The following is a 17283-nucleotide window of genomic DNA, read 5'->3' on the forward strand; positions in this document are numbered from 1 at the left end:
GGGCTGAAGGGCCTAACCCTGTGCTGTACTGTTCTGTGTTTTATAATTGGTCCCAGAAACTTTTTATGTGCATAAAATCTTATGTGGCTTAATCAAAATTAATATCACAGGCATAGGTCATTAAATTTGTCTTTGTGGCAGCAGTACAATGCAATTCATGATAATAGTGAAAAAAGGCCTGAATTACATTAAGTGTATATATCTATTAAGTAGTTAAATAACTCGTGCAAAAATAGAAATAAAAATGTAATGAGGTAGTGTTCATGGGTTCAATGTACGTTAAGAAATCGGATGGCAGAGAGAAAGAAGCTGTTCCTGAATTGCTGAGTGTATGCCTTCAGTCTTCTGTACCTCTCTCCTGATGGTAGCAATGAAGAGCACATGTCCTGGATGGTGGGGGTCCGTAAAGATGGGTGCCACCTTTTTGAGGCATCACTCCTTGAAGATGTCCTGGATACTATGGAGGCCAGTGCCCATGTGCAATTGACTAAGTTTACAACTCCCTGCAGCTGAACTCGATCCTGTGTGTAGCCTGCCCCCTCCATACCAGACGGTGGTGCAGCCAGTTTGAATGCTATCCACAGTACATCTGTAGGAATTTGCAAGTCCTTGACATACCAAGTCTCCTCATAGCCAGTGTTGTGCTGTCTTTGTAATTGCATCAGTAAGTTGGACACGTAATGATCACATCAAGCCAAATTGGCTTTCTCCATTCAGTCCCCAGCCCTCCCCTCCCATTCCATTGCTTCTAAATCAGAAAGGTTTAACCAGAAAACTTTCAAACACTTCTTAAGTGCAATACGGCCTCAAAGCCCCTTTGAATGGATGCCAATGGTAGACAACAGCAGTGCGCTGTAAATAATGAATTCAGCTGGCCGTCTATATCTTCCCCCGTCAAATCTCCCCGTGGGAAATTTTCTCATCTGTGTTGTTGCAGTCAACATGGTTTCATGGCTAGCTCCCCTTCCATTGAGAGGGGGTTGTGAATGCAAGCCCGAGTTCTCAGTGCCAAGTCAGTTGCTTTGTAGAACCTTTCAGACTCTTTTTCCGTAACAAGTACTCAGAATATTGTTAGTTGCTCTGGTAACTGCCAGACATCATGCTCTTTTCATCAAAGAGAAGGTCTTCCTTTTGAGAAGTTGCTTTGGGAATTGGAAGGAGATTTTGTAAATAAATGTCATGATTCCAGTGTTTTGTGAGCCAAGACCTTAGTGGCATTGTAAACCTCTGATAGAAATCTATTATTAGATTAATTATTTTTCCACTGCACTACTACAGGAATGGTAATAATTGACTTAAAATAAGAATTTGGGTCTCGGCCAGAAACATTGACTGTACTTTTTTCCATCGATGCTGCTTGGCCTGCTGAGTTCCTCCAGCATTTTGTGTGTGTTGCGTGATTTCCTGCATTTCCACATTTTCTGTTGTTTGTGATGGCCATGGAAGGACTATGATCACCCACATCATGTGACACAGCACTTCATGATGAGTTGTCAATAACAAACAATGGCACAACATTTTGTTGATCTGCAGAAGCAGCAAGTGCAGCTCTGCTAATGTTTCTGAGATAGTAACTAAATGAGTACATATTGAAAAGTCTAGATGCAGTGGATGTGGAGATAATGGGACCAGAGGGCACAGCCTCAGAATAGAGGGACATCTTTTTATAACAGAGATGAGGAGGAACTTCTTTTTCCAAAGGGTGAGGAATCTTTGAAATTCATTGCCACACACTGCTGTGGAGGCCAAGTCATTGGGTATATTTAAAGCAGAGGTTGATAAGTTCTTGATTAGGGTGTCAAAGGTTTCGGAGAGAAGACAGGAGAATGGGGTTGAGAGGGATAATAAATCAGCCATGATGGAATGACAGAGCGGACTCATAGTCATAGTCATACTTTATTGATCCCGGGGGAAATTGGTTTTTGTTACAGTTGCACCATAGATAATTAAATAGTAATAAAACCATAAATAGTTAAATAGTAATATGTAAATTATGCCAGGAAATAAGTTCAAGACCAGCCTATTGGCTCAGGGTGTCTGATCCTCCAAGGGAGGAGTTGTAAAGTTTGGCCACAGGCAGGAATGACTTCCTATGATGCTCTGTGTTGCATCTCGGTGGAATGAGTCTCTGGCTGAATGTACTCCTGTGCCCAACCAGTACATTATGTAGTGGATGGGAGACATTGTCCAAGATGTGCCAAATGGACTAATTCTGTTCCTAAGTCTTATGGTCTTGTGATAAAAAATTACAATAGCATGAGAGGGGAACTGGCTGAAGTCTGCAGTATACCAGACATTCAGGAGTGTCAGGGAAGTGAAGTTTGTGCAGGGAAAGTTATGACTGAGAAGGTGCTCAGGAAGCTTAATGGTCTGAGGGTGGATAAATCTCTTGGACCTGATGGAATGCACCCTCAGGTTCTGAAGGAAGTAGCTGGAGAGATTGCAGAGGCACTAATGATGATCTTTCAAGAATCGATAGATTTTGGCATTGTACCAGATGACTGCAAAATTACAAATGTTACTCCGCTTTTTAAGAAAGGGTGGGAGGCAGCAGAATGGAAACTATAGACCTGTTAGCCTGACATCAGTGGTTGGGAAGTTGTTGGAATCTGTTGTTAGGGATGAGATTACAGAGTACCAGGAGGCACATGACAAGATAGGCCAAAGCCAGCATGGTTTCCTGAAAGGAAAATCCTGCCTGACAAACCTACTGCAATTTTTTGAGGAAATTACAAGCAGGGTAGACAAAGGAGATGCAGTAGACGTGGTGTACTTGGATTTTCAGAAGGCTTTTGACAAGGTGCCGCACATGAGGCTGTTTAGCAAGATAAGAGCCCATGGAATTACAGGGAAGTTACTAGCATGGGTGGAGCATTGGCTGCTTGGCAGAAAACAGAGTGGGAATAAAGGGATCCTATTCTGGCTGGCTGCTGGTTACCAGTGGAGTTCCACAGGGGTCGGTGTTGGGACCGCTGCTTTTTACGATGTATGTCAGTGATTTGGACTATGGGATTAATGGATTTGTGGCTAAATTTGCCGATGATACAAAGATAGCTGGAGGAGTGGGTAGTGTTGAGGAAATAGAGCCTGCAGAAAGACTTAGATAGTTTAGAGGAATGGGCAAACAAGTGGCAAATGAAATACAATGTTAGAAAGTGTATGGTCATGCACTTTGGTGGAAGAAATAAACGGGCAGACTATTATTTAGATGGGGAGAGGATTCAAAATGCAGAGGTGCAAAGGGACCAGAGAGTCCTTGTGCAAGATACCCAAAAGGTTAACCTCCAGGTTGAGTCGGTGGTGAAGAAGGCAAATGCAATGTTGGCATTCATTTCTAGAGGTATAGAAAATAAGAGCAGAGATGTGATGTTGAGGCTTTATAAGGCACTCATGAGACCACACTTGGAGTATTGTGTGCAGTTTTGGGTTCCTTATTTTAAAAAGGATATTCTGACATTGGAGAGGGTTCAGAGGAGATTCATGAGAATGATTCCAGAAATGAAAGGGTTACCATATGAGGAACGTCTGGCAGCTCTTGGGCTGTATTCCCTGGAGTTCAGGAGAATGAGGGGGGATCTCATAGAAACATTCCGAATGTTAAAAGGCTTGAACAGATTAGATATGTCAAAGTTAGTTCCCATGGTAGGGGAGTCTAGGACAAGAGGGCACGACTTCAGGATTGAAAAACATTCACTTAGAACAGAGATGTGGAGAAATTACTCAAGTCAGAAGGTAGTAAATCTGTGGAATTTGTTGCCACGAATGGCTGTGGAGGCCAAGTCATCGGGTGTATTTAAGGCAGAGATAAATAGGTTCTTGATTAGCCAGGGCATCAAAGGGTATGGGGTGAAAGCAGGGGAATGAGGATGACTGGAAGAATTGGATCAGCCCATGATTGAATGGCGGAACAGACTCGATGGGCTGAATGGCTTCTGCTCCTATACCTTATGGTCTAAAAAGGAGTGAGAGTATGTGGCATACCCAGAAATTTGGATAAGTGGTAGGGCTCTGGAGAGGGAACTAGGAGTACAGGTACAGAGCTCCCTGAAGGTGGAAACAGCATGGTGAAGAGGTTCTTGCTTTTATTGCTCAGAGTACTGACTATCGGAGTTGGGATGTCATGTTGCAACTGTGTATGTCATTGGTGAGTCAAGAGGAAGAAAGTGTTTAAGCTCGAAAGGGCGCGGAAAGGATTAATGTCTATCTGTGAGTAACGCAGTTCTGCTGAAGTTCATATTCGTTTATTTGTCACCTATAGAGTGAGGAATACAGTGAAGTGCATGAATTGTATTGACAAGCACACAGCCAAGGATGTGCTGGGGACAGCCGTCAAGTGTCACTGACATAGCATACCCGCGAGCAGCAACAACAACAGCAAAGGCAGGAGAATAGGTTGAAAGGGTGGATGGAATGGCGGAGCACACTCGAGGGGCTGAATGGCCTAATCCTGTTCCTATGTCTTATGTCCTTAAACAAGTCAACAGTAAAACAAGCCCCTTTCCCACCCACACACAGACAGGCCACCTGCAGGCCTCCACTTCCCAATAATGAGGGCATTTTGATGACGCACTCTATTACTGACATAAGGCTACGTGATGAACAAACATAGGTGACAGCTAATGTTGCTGCTTGGCTGCTGCTGGTATGAATTGCCCAATGAGTCACTACTTTAGAACTAGGACAATAAATGTATTGCTTAGCAGAATGATTGCACAAATCATAAAATTTTGCAATGATTTTAGTGAGTGTAAAAGCTACAGCTCAAATTGCACCATCCACCACTTCCTTTGATTTCCCTTTTATTCATTTGAAACGGTATGACTCTTTGACCTGCCTCATCCTAACTGAGGAATCTGGACTTTCACCACGGTGGTGAGGTGGCTGCAGCACAGAAAGCCAACTCTTTACCCTTTTGCTGTCTGCGTCGGCTGTGTAGAGTATGTTCTTGGAGGTGCAGTCAGCCTGCCGCTGTAAACCAGGATCATGCTTGTGTCTGCACACCCAGTAATTGTATGAATAATGCTATAATCCTTAAAATTACACAAAATGTTGAGTGAGCTGGTGCTTTTTCTCTGGAGCAAAGGAGAATGAGAGGAAACTTGATGGAGGTGTATAAGATGAGAAGAGTCATAAAATTCAAAGTACAGTGGCATGCAAAAGTTTGGGCACCCCGGTCAAAATTTCTGTTACTGTGAATAGTTAAGTGAGTAGAAGATGAACTGATCTCCAAAAGTCATAAAGTTAAAGATGAAACATTCTTTTCAACATCTTAAGCAAGGTTAGTGTATTATTTTTGTTTTGTACAATTTTAGAGTGGAAAAAGAGGAAAGGAGCATCATGCAAAAGTTTGGGCACTCTAAGAGATTTGACCTCTCAGATAACTTTTACCAAGGTCTCAGACGTTAATTAGCTTGTTAGGGTTATGGCTTGTTCACAGTCATCGTTAGGAAAGGCCAGGTGATGCAAATTTCAAAGCTTTATAAATACCTTGACTCCTCAAACCTTGTTCCAACAATCAGCAGCCATGGGCTCCTCTAAGCAGCTGCCTAGGACTCTGAAAATTAAAATAAATGATGCCCACAAAGCAGGAGAAGGCTATAAGAAGATAGCAAAGTGTTTTCAGGTAGCCGTTTCCTCAGTTCGTAATGTAATTAAGAAATGGCAGTTAACAGGAATGGTGGAGGTCAAGTTGAGGTCTGGAAGACCAAGACAAGTTTCCGAGAGAACTGCTCTTAGGACTGCTAGAAAGGCAAATGAAAACCCCCGTTTGACTGCAAAAGACCTTCAGGAAGATTTAGCAGACTCTGGAGTGGTGGTGCACTGTTCTACTGTGCAGCGACACCTGCACAGATATGGAAGAGTCATCAGAAGAAAACCTTTCCTGCGTTCTCACCACAAAATTCAGCGTCAGAAGTTTGCAAAGGAACATCTAAACAAGCCTGATGCATTTTGGAAACAAGTCCTGTGGACTGATGAAGTTAAAGTAGAACTTTTTGGCCGCAATGAGCAAAGATATGTTTGGAGAAAAAGGGTGCAAAATTTCATGAAAAGAACACCTCTCCAACTGTTAAGCACGGGGGTGGATCGATCATGCTTTGGGCTTGTGTTGCAGCCAGTGGCACAGGGAACATTTCACTGGTAGAGGGAAGAATGAATTCAATTAAATACCAGCAAATTCTGGAAGCAACCATCACACTGTCTATATATATATATAAAAAAAAAGAAAGCTGAAAGATAATGATCCTAAACACACCTCAGAATCCACAATGGACTACCTCAAGAGGCACAAGCTGAAGGTTTTGCCGTGGCCCTCAAAGTCCCCTGACCTAAACATCATCGAAAATCTGTGGATAGACCTCAAAAGAGCAGTGCATGCAAGACGGCCCAAGAATCTCACAGAACGAGAATCTTTTTGCAAGGAAGAATGGGCGAAAATCCCCCAAACAAGAATTGAAAGACTTATCTGGCTACAAAAAGTGTTCACAAGCTGTGATACTTGCAACAGAGGGTGTTACTAAGTACTGACCATGCAGGGTGCCTAAACTTTTGCTTAGGGCTCTTTTCCTTTTTTGTTATTTTGAAACTGTAAAAGATGGAAATAAAAAAGTAATCTTGCTTAAAATATTAAAGAAATGTGTCATCTTTAACTTTATGCCTTTTGGAAATCGGGTCATCTTTTACTCACTTAGCTATTCATAGTAACAGAAATTTTGACCAGGGGTGCCCAAACTTTTGCATGCCACTATGTATCAGTTGTTCGTTGGGTGCCATGTCATAAGACGTGGGTGATCATGATCTATGACCATGATTGTTCTTGGCAAAATTTTCAACAGAAGTGGTCTATACAAGAGGGGTGACCCCAGCCATTATCAATTCTCTTCAGAGATTGTCAGCCTGGCGTCAGTGGTCACGTAACTAGGAATTGTGAAATACACCAGCTGCTCCCATGATTTCACGTGTCCCACCCAAAAAGTACGTACATGTCACCAATATACTGCTCCAGCCATTCACAGTAACACAAAGAAGTACAATAGAATCAATAAAAATCTACATACAAAGACTGACAAAGTAGATAAAGTGACATAATAGGCATAGGTGGAGTGGACAGCCAGTACCTTTTTCCCAGAGTGGGAATGGCTAATACGGGATGACATCCTTTTAAGGTGATTGGAGGGAGTATAGGGAAGATGTCAGAGGTACATCGTGATGGGAGGTGGGAATGCAGTGCACTGCCGAGGAGGTGGTGGAGGCTGATGCATTAAGGACATAGAGCCACATGGATGGAAGACAAATGGAGGGTTATGGGCTGTAGCACGCATGCACTCGCACTCTGCTGAAGGAACTCAGCAGGTTGGGTGCATCCATGGAAATGAGTAAACAGTTGATGCCTCTGGTTTGGGCTGTGTAGGAGCAAAGGGTGAGATTAGTCGTGGATTAGGTTTAAAGATCGGCACAACATCATGAGCTAAAGGGTGCGTACTGTACTATTCTATGTTCTTTTCCTCTTCCCATCACCCCCACGTCCTCTGCTCCTTGAAGTCCAGCATCTTGAAGATTTCACTGGCTCGGTGTTTGTCTTTGCTCTAAAACATCTCAAGTTGTTATAGTTTGTTTATATTCAACCTACTCCCAAAAGATGAGCTGAAATCTGTCTTGTGAAGGCACTTTGACACAGTACACAGTGGCAACAACTTGCTTCTTGCATTAAAAATATGGAAAGTTTAATCGAACAGCAATGTGAACTGTGAACATGTTATGAATAGGCTCTCCAGAGTCTATGCTGATGGACAGTTGATCTGTATCTGACCTGAGCCTAGAATTCTCATTCACCTATGGAATACAGTGGATTCTGGGACACATTGAGCCCAGTACATTTGGGCTCAATTAGGCGGCTACTGCAATTAACTGAAGTTTCATTCAATTGTTAAATAGGTGTAAAGAAGACAAACTACCTTTTAACTGAGTAACAAATTATGTATCTGAATGAAATACAGAACAAACTGGAACGCTTTAAATAACCCCATAATACTATAAATCTGTATATTAATTGCTGATAGTTATTGGTGGAGGAATGTATCCAGTGTAATTTGCTGCATTCTTTTGTTTGACTGTAAATGAACAAAATCAGCACTGACACCTAGTGCTGATAATGGACTGCCTTCATACAATGCTGTTGACAATTGTATCCTCGAAATCCTCATTTTCATTGTAGCATTCTTTGTAATTTCTAGCTTGAAGCAGTGAAATAGTTTAATTTTCATTCCCAGCCAGTTCTGGCATCTCCAAGCCTGAATGCTAGAAACCACAGTGAGAAACCACAGTTCTGAATTGTCTTGCTGCTTATCTCTTGCCAACTATCAGCATCTTGGACACAAACACACACAATTGACACTATTTAAAAACTGCTCACTCTTAAGTATGGTGTATTGTGGAATAGCCGCGCAACTCCACGTGACTGATGCTATTTAGAAACTGATCAGCAACAGTGTCCTGCCCCAATTAAGCAGCACAGTGTCCCAAATAAACAAAGGGAATCTGGGCTATTTTCTCGGTTAGTTTTTGTTCTTTAAGAGTTGTCCCAAATAAGCAGCTGCCCCAGTTAACCGGAATCTGTTGTGTTCCAGTTACATAGGGAATGAGCCGCCCCAGAATGTGGTTGAGGCAGGCCAGGTAGCAACATTCAAAAGACATTGGGATAAGTCAGTGGAGAAAGGAGAGTTCAGAATTAGGGTCAAAAGCAGACAACTCGGACTATCTTAGTGATCACTGAGTTAGGCATCAAGTTGGGCTGAATTACTCTATGATCTATATATTTAGAATTATTTGCAAGAAACTTTTAACTAATGTACTAGTTACATTATCTGGGCTGTAAGGAGGCAAGCTGATCTTTTTGTAAAGCATTTGTGTTCTTCAGATAACATTTGTAGATGCAATATCAAAGTGAATTGCAGAAAGATTTTCGTTTAGAATTACCGAGTCAGAAAAAGCACAGGATGTCTACGCTGACCATCAGTATTCATTTTTTTTCCAGTCCTGATGAAGGGTCTCAGCCCGAAACGTCAACTGTATTTTTTTCCATAGATGCTGCCTGGCCTGCTGAGTTCCTCCAACATTTTGTGTGTGTTGCTTGGGTTTCCAGCATCTGCAGATTTTCTCATCTTCATTTATAGTCATATTGTTTTCCACAATTTGGTCCACAGCCTTCTGTGCCTTGGCAATCCAAATGCCCATCTAAATCATAAGATATACAGTATGAGCAGAATTAGGCCATTCGACCCATTGAGTCTGCTCCGCCATTCAATCACTTCTGATTTATTTTTCCCCTCAACCCCATTCACTTGCCTTCTCGCTGTTAGTTTGATGCCCTGAGTCATCAAGAACCTATCAACCTTGGCTTTAAATATGCCCAATGACTATGCCTCCACAGCCACCTGTGGCAATGAATTCCACAGGTACACCATCCTCCAGCTAAAGGAATTCATAGAAACATAGAAACATAGAAAATAGGTGCAGGAGTAGGCCATTCAGCCCTTCGAGCCTGCACCGCCATTCAGTATGATCATGGCTGATCATCCAACTCAGAACCCTGCACCAGCCTTCCCTCCATACCCCCTGATCCCCGTAGCCACAAGGGCCATATCTAACTCCCTCTTAAATATAGCCAATGAACTGGCCTCAACTGTTTCCTGTGGCAGAGAATTCCACAGATTCACCACTCTCTGTGTGAAGAAGTTTTTCCTAATCCCGGTCCTAAAAGGCTTCCCCTTTATCCTCAAACTGTGACCCCTCGTTCTGGACTTCCCCAACATCGGGAACAATCTTCCTGCATCTAGCCTGTTCAATCCCTTTAGGATTTTATACGTTTCAATCAGATCCCCCCTCAATCTTCTAAATTCCAACGAGTACAAGCCCAGTTCATCCAGTCTTTCTTCATATGAAAGTCCTGCCATCCCAGGAATCAATCTGGTGAACCTTCTTTGTACTCCCTCTCTGGCAAGGATGTGTTTCCTCAGATTAGGGGACCAAAACTGCACACAATACTCCAGGTGCACATAATTCCTCCTCATCTCTGTTCTAAAGGAACATCCTTCTACTCTGAGGTTGGTCCCTCTGGTCCTAGACTCCCCCACTGTTGGAAACATCCTCTCCACATTGATTCTATCTAGGCCTTTCAATATTTGGTGGATTTCAATGAGGTCCCCCTTCATCCTTCCAAATTCCAGTGAGTACAGACCCAAAGCCATCAAATGCTCCTCATAATTTAACTCTTTTATTCCCAGGAATATTCTCATCAACCTCCTCTGGAGCCTCTCCAATGCCAGAACTCTAAAACTGCTCACTATACTCCAGATGTGGTTGTGGTACTTAAATGTTATGGATGGACCTGCCTCTGCCACTATCTCAGGCAGTGTGTCACAAGTCCCAATCAACCTCTGGATGAAAAATTACCCCTTATGAATTCCTCTGAGTCACTTGCTGGTCCACCTAACCTATGCCTCTGGTTTTAGAGGAGTCTGTAAATGAGTATAATTTCTTACTATCTACACTATTTATGCTTCTCATAAATTTGTGTACTCTTGTCAAGTCCCTCCTCAGCCACCACCGAATGGCGAGCAATAGTGGGCCCACCACCAGCCTCTGTGGTGTACCACTGATCACAGGCCTGCAAGCTGAGAAACAACCAGCTGTGTGACTTCAGAGTGCATAATAAATGCTAATTGTTGAGCTTTGCATTTGTCATAATTAGAACTAGCTGGTAGTTTAGTAATAATTATATTGGTCTGAGAATATTATAATAGATGGGGGGGAGGGGGAAATTGCCTTGAAAGTTTGACACTTGAGTCCTTAATTATAGTAATATATTTTGAGCCTCTTAGCAAACACAATGAGTTTTAAATGGTTTTAAAATACATACAGATGTTATCAGACAGTTTGTTTTGCAGTTCAGTGGTTCAGCTATTCAGTTACTTGACTGAACTCATTTTGCTCAGAGGATATCTCATACCTTCAATATGATTTCAAGAGGATTCCAAAACCATTTACAAATACAGTTAATTTAGAAGCAAGAGGTACCTAGGAAAAGGGTAGTTCCCCTCAGGAGCCGAAGAGTGAATTCTTTGTGTGGAGCCCGGGGACTTATGCTTTTAAAATTTTATTTAGAGTTAATGCAGAATAGGTTCTTACAGCCCAACAGGCTGCTCCGCCCAGCAACGCACCGATTTAACCCTAGCCTAATCACAGGACAATTTACAATGGCCAATTAACCCACTAACTGGTACTTTTTGGAGTGTGGAGAAAACCGCAGCAGCTGGGGGAAACCCAAGCACACATGGGAAGGGCGTACAAACATGCTTACAGATGGCGCCGGAATTGAACTCTGAGTTCCGCCCCAAGTTATAATAGCGTCGAATTAACCACAGTGTACTGAAGGAATACTTTGCAACAGTACTCCTTCACCAGAGAGAAAGATGAGGAATTTTTATCAAAGTAAACATTGTCATAAAAATTTACTTTTAAGGATAAGGTGTGGTACCTCTCCCTCTCCAGTAGCAGAAGAACCGAATACAGTGGTCCACATCCCCACTGAGCCTTTGTGGTACTCACAACATGCTGGAGGAACTCAGCAGATCGGGCAGCATCCGTGGAAAAGATCGGTTGACATTTCGGGCCGGAACCCTTCATCAGGACGAAGGGTTCCAGCCTGAAACATCGACCGATCTTTTCCACGGATGCTGCCCGACCTACTGAGCTCCTCCAGTGTGTTGTGAGTGTTGCTTTGACCCCAGCATCTGTAGATTATTTTGTGTTTAAGCCTTTCTGGTGACTGCATCCCTCAGCATGTCCTCCTGCAGCCTGGAATGTGCCATTCAGCAGCATTCCTCCACAGACATCTCAATCCACTGGCAGACCAGCAAGTTTCGGGCAGAAGAAAGGGCATCTTTCACAGTTGATGATCTGCCAGCAGCCCTTGATGTCCGTCTTTGTAGTGTTCCTGAGGTCAGCTTGTAGATCAGAGAGTCCTTTGTCACGCGGCATCTCATGACGTGCCACGATACAGACATCTTTCCCTACGCCCTCTTCAGGAACCCACAGTCTGCAAAGAGGTGAAGAACCATCTCGTCCTTGTTGCAGCCATCCCACGGGCAGCGTGCTGTGGGAGTGATGGTGGGCATGCAGGAAGGGTCTGCCTGAAATGCCCACTTTCACTGCAAACCAGACGAGAACTTGGTGTCCATTGGTGAGGTCTGGTGATAAGGCATTCTACCAGATGGTCTGGGCAATCTGCTGAGGGAGCCACCCCACTTGTCCCTCAAGTCCCTCTTCTGCAGGATAGGTCCTTCCTACCTCTTTACAATGACCCACCGCTATGCTTTTGGACTGTGGGAGGAAACCCATGTGCTCCTCTTGTGAACTGTCTATATCCAGAGTTTTTAACCCTTAAATGTGACCACATGGCAGAAGATGCCTACGACCCCGGCAAATCCATCCTGCCAGTCTCCCAAATGCAGGCTGTACATAATATGGTTGTCTGTAAACTGGTGGAGGGCCAGTACCTATACTGGGAGGTGTGAGTTAAATGTCACAGAGTTGAACTAGATGTCATGGTTTAAGGGGAAAGGGGAAACTTCTTCACTCGGGGTGGTACAAGTGTGGGACGAGCTACCATTGGAAGTGGTGGAGTGCAACATTTGAGAAATTTGGATAAGTACATGGGTGGGTGGGGTATGGAGCATTACGGTCCGGCTGCAGGTCGATAGGACTAGGCAGAATAGCAGTTCAGCACAGATTAGGTGGACGGCAGGGATAGTTTCTGTGTTGTACCTGATTATTTCCCAGAACGGGTGGTGATAAGTGATGAATCCAAATAATTCAGGATTATAAGTGTACAATGGAGTAGGGAATTGGGGGAGGTGGGGAGTGGAATTGAGGTCATGTTCATTAGTTGGGGTTGATTTTGAAAATAATAGAGCCATCTGGCCAAATGATATTTTCTGTTCTTCAGATTTAGCGTCATAGAATAATGCAGAGTGGCCCAAAGAATTATAGTTCAAGTCTATTGTCATCTGACTGTACATGTGAAACTGAACAAAACAACATTCCTCGGACTATAGTGCCCCCACTAACCAAATTTTATACATAGCGCATAAATATGTTGCCATAAATATATTAAAAAAATACATTTCAAAATGCATGTAGTGTGCAACACAGGTAAACTGCAAACAAAACAGTAAACTCGCTGCTCTAGTGATGAGACCGCGGTGGTGGCAGGGTATCCATTAGTCTCACAGCCCGCGGGAAGAAGCTGTCACCCTGTCTGCCAGTCCTAGTCCCGATGCTCCTGTCCCTCCTTCCTGATAGTAGTGGGTCAGAGAGATTATGCAATGGGTGGTAGGTATCCACAACCAAATTAGCAACAGAATTGTCTAACCGGTTTTTAATTTTCTTTCAGATTTTGAGCAATGCACGCCTTTTCCTGGAGAATCTTATTAAGTAAGTATAACAGTTGTTTTTAAGTACGTGCCTGGGGTTGTGGGCTAGATGGTCATGAGCTTGTAAACAGCCCTGGTGAGTCATCAGTCTAGAGGCCAAGGATTTGGTTAATGTTTCCCAGTTCCATGTTCAGTGTATCACCGGATGTGAACCCTGCCCATACCTGGTACAAATACACCAGCCAACTTCACAACCAGGCAGAGCAATCCCAAGTGCCCATGCAGGACAAAGCAACATATGCAATGACTCTAGCTGTGGCCTAATATTGTGCACAACTCTTCAAAATGTTGTATAATTACACATCCTATAGTGTGGGCTGCGCAGTAGCATAGCGGTTAGTGTCAGCAACCCAGGCTCAATTCCACCGCTATCTGTAAGGAGCTTGAACGTTCTCCCTGTGATCAAGTGGGTTTCCTCCAGACGCTGCAGTTTCCTCTGAAAGTCCAAAGTCGTGCAGGTTAGTAAGTTGTGGGCATGCAGTGTTGGCACTGAAAGCTCCACACTTGCAGGCTGCCCCCCAGCACAGTCCTCACTGATTTTATTTGACGCACAGCAATGGATTTCACCTTCTGTTTCAATGTACACGTAACAACAGTATATTAAAAGGCCTAGAGAGAATGGATGGGGACAGGATTTTTCCTATAGTAGGGGAGTCTTGGACAAGAGGGACATCCCTTTCGAACAGAGGTGAGGAGGAATTTCTTTAGCCAGAGGGTGGTGAATCTGTGGAATTTGTTGCCATGAACTGCTGTGGAGGTCAAGTCATTGGGTGTATATAAAGCGGAACTTCCTTACCCACCAAATCTACCTGTGGTTGCCAGTTCCAAGGAACTATGGATGTTCCTTTGTTCATCAGTGCACCTTGTTTATGTCATACCTTCTGTCTGACCTCCAAAAAAGCCATCATGTTGCACTTGTTGGCATTAAATTCCCTCTGCCAATGCTCCATCCAACTTTCCATCTGATCAATGGTGTAGCCTTAGACAAACTTCCTAGCACTTCTCTCCACCCAGAAGGTACAAGAGCTTGAAAGCACCTGCCTCCAAGCTCAACTTCTAAAAGACTATTGACCAGTCCCCTCCTATATGATGGACTCTTGACCTCAATCTATCTACCTTATTCTTTACCTACACTGTACTTTCTCTGTAACTGTAACTCTCTGTCATGCATTCTGTTAGTGTTTTCCCTTGTGCTACCTCAATGCATTATTGTAATAAATTGGCCTGTACCAAGAGTATGCAAGGCAGTTTTTTCACTTTACCTTGGTAGATGTGATGATAATAAACCAAGTTGCCAATTTTTATATCATCGACTTCTGTGCCATTGGCTGCCTTGCTAATCATGCCTCCTATATTCACATGCAAATTGCTAACATATACCACAAATAACAAAGTTCCCAACATTGATTCCCGCATTACATCACTGTTTGCGACTTCCCATCAGTAAAGCATCCTTGTACTGCTCCCACAATGAAGCCGGTTTTGGATCCAATTTGCCAGCTCCCCTTGGATCCTCTGTGCTTAAACCTATGGGACTAGTCTACCTTGTCAAATGCTTTTCCCAAAGTCCATTGAGTTAATGTCAACCACTTCAATCTCCTTAGTTACCTCGACTAAAAGCTCGAATCAGATTAGTAGATCAAGATTTCCTTTTCACCAAGCCATGCAAACTATCCTTGATCAGTACCCTCTTTTCCAAACGTGCATAAATCCTATCCCTTTGGACAGGGATTCGCAACCTGGGGTCCACGAACCCCTCAGTTAATGGTATGGGTCCATGGCATAAAAAAGGTGGGGACCCCTGCCTTAGAACTTTTTCCAATAATTTCACTACTCCAGGCTCACCAGCCTGTACTGACCTAGCTCATACTCTGCTGCCCTTCTTAAATAATGTACTCCAATCCTCTGGCAACTGACCTGTGGCTAACAAGCCTAGCTTCAGGGCCTCATTCTCTCTTTTCCAATAGCATCTAACTCCCCTGACATAAAAAAACTAAAGATAAAGATGATAAAAATTAGCTTTATTTGTCATCCAGTAAAATGCATCGCTTGCATCAAATGTACCACGGAGAGCATTCCAACTAGTTGCATCTGGTGTGGAGGATTGGGAAAAAAGTTGTGGAAAGTTGCAAACTCAGTAAACTTCATGGGCACCACCCTCGCCATCATTAAGTTCATTTTCAAAAGGCGATGCCTCAAAAAGGCAGCATCCATCATTAAGGACCCTCATTACCTGGGAATAGTCAGCATAGTTTTGTGTGTGGGAGATCATGTTTAATAAATCTTTTGGAGTTTTTTTTTTGAAGAGGTTCAAAGTAAATTTATTATCAAATTACATATATGTCACCATATACGACCCTGAGAGACCTTGTGGGAATACTCAATAAATCTACAGAATAATAACGATAACAGAATCAATGAAAGACCGCCCAGCTGGGGCATTCAACCTGAGTGCAGAAGGCAACAATGATGTGGGAACATTTCAATGATGAGGCCAGTGAAGGTGTCTAAGGGATAGATGAAGGTAGGGCAGTGGATGTTGTCTATATGGATTTTAGTAAAGCCTTTGACAAGGCCCCACGTGGCAGGCAAACCTGGAAGGTTAAGTTGCATGGGATTGAGACGGAGTGTGTGAAGTAGGTTCCAGAGGTGGTCGAGATAGGTGCAATTGTAATATTTGAGAGGCATTAGAGCGGAAACTCATCTGCTGGGGCTCTTGGTGCACATGTTATAAGGTACGGACAAGGACTTCCATTCCAATTTCTACATTTAAGAGAAGTTTGGATAGGTACATGGACGGAAGGGGTATGGAGGGTTGTGGTCCTGGTGCAGGTCAATGCGACTTGGGAGCTTAAATGGTTTGGCATGGACTAGGTGGGGCAAAGGACCTGTTCTGTGCCGTGCTATGACTAAGGAGAGGAAGACCGCTTCCTACTCAAAGCCATCTGAAAAGAATTAATCATCTCAGCACCTCACAGAAGCCAGCCTCCCCTACCTCACTGCCTCAGTAAAGCAGCCAGCATAAACAAAAACCCCACCCATCCCAGATATTCTCTGTTCTCCCCTCTCCTGTCAGGGAGGAGATACGAAAGCCTGAAAGCACATCCCACCAGGCTGAAGGACACTTTCAATCCTTCTCTCATAAGACTACTGAATGGTTCTCCAGTACAATAAGGTGGACTCTTGCCCTCACAATCTACCTTGTTATGGTCTTGCACTTTCTCTGTAGCTGTTACACCTTTTATTATTGTTTTCCTTGTGCTACCTCAGTGTGATGATCCTGTCTATATGAACAGTATACAAGACAAATTTTTCACTGCATCTGTGGACGGTATTAAACTTGACGTTTCAGCCTGAGACCCTTCAGGATGTCTCGGCCCAAAATGTTGACTGTTTATTCCCCTCCATAGAAGCTGACTGATCTGCTGAGTTCCACCAGCGTTTCTGTGTGTTGCTCAAGATTTCTAGCATCTGCAGAATTTCTGTTGTCTAAAGTGTTTCACTGTAATTTTCTACCTATCCCTGATTCTTCATCTTTCCCCACTCTGTTTCTCTTTCCCCCCCTTCCATACTCCCTCCATCTCCAACCCAACCCTTCCTCCTTCCCCTCTCCTGCCCACCCCAGTTCTCCTCCTTTCTGTCTCTTCCTCCCCCTCCCCGTCCCCTTCCTTTCTATTCTACAGCTGCTGATACATTCCACATTTCAATTTTTTTAAATGCAGAATTCTCACATGACCCCAGTGGGATCTAAACTCATTTCTTTGATGGTTGATGCTGGCTTCTGGCTATAGCA

General features: G+C 43.5%; 1 protein-coding gene across 1 annotated transcript in view; it reads left to right on the top strand.

The window, feature by feature from the left end:
- LOC140195622 (diacylglycerol O-acyltransferase 1-like) overlaps positions 1-17283 on the top strand; it is a 126355-nt gene that overhangs the window by 41689 nt on the left and 67383 nt on the right. Inside the window, exon 3 of the mRNA XM_072254273.1 lies at positions 13451-13491. Within this exon, the coding sequence (XP_072110374.1) occupies positions 13451-13491 (41 nt within the window). The remainder of the gene's footprint in view (positions 1-13450; positions 13492-17283) is intronic.

The sequence above is a fragment of the Mobula birostris genome, chromosome 3 (genome assembly GCF_030028105.1).
Source record: "Mobula birostris isolate sMobBir1 chromosome 3, sMobBir1.hap1, whole genome shotgun sequence".
In the NCBI taxonomy this organism is placed as follows: domain Eukaryota; kingdom Metazoa; phylum Chordata; class Chondrichthyes; order Myliobatiformes; family Myliobatidae; genus Mobula; species Mobula birostris.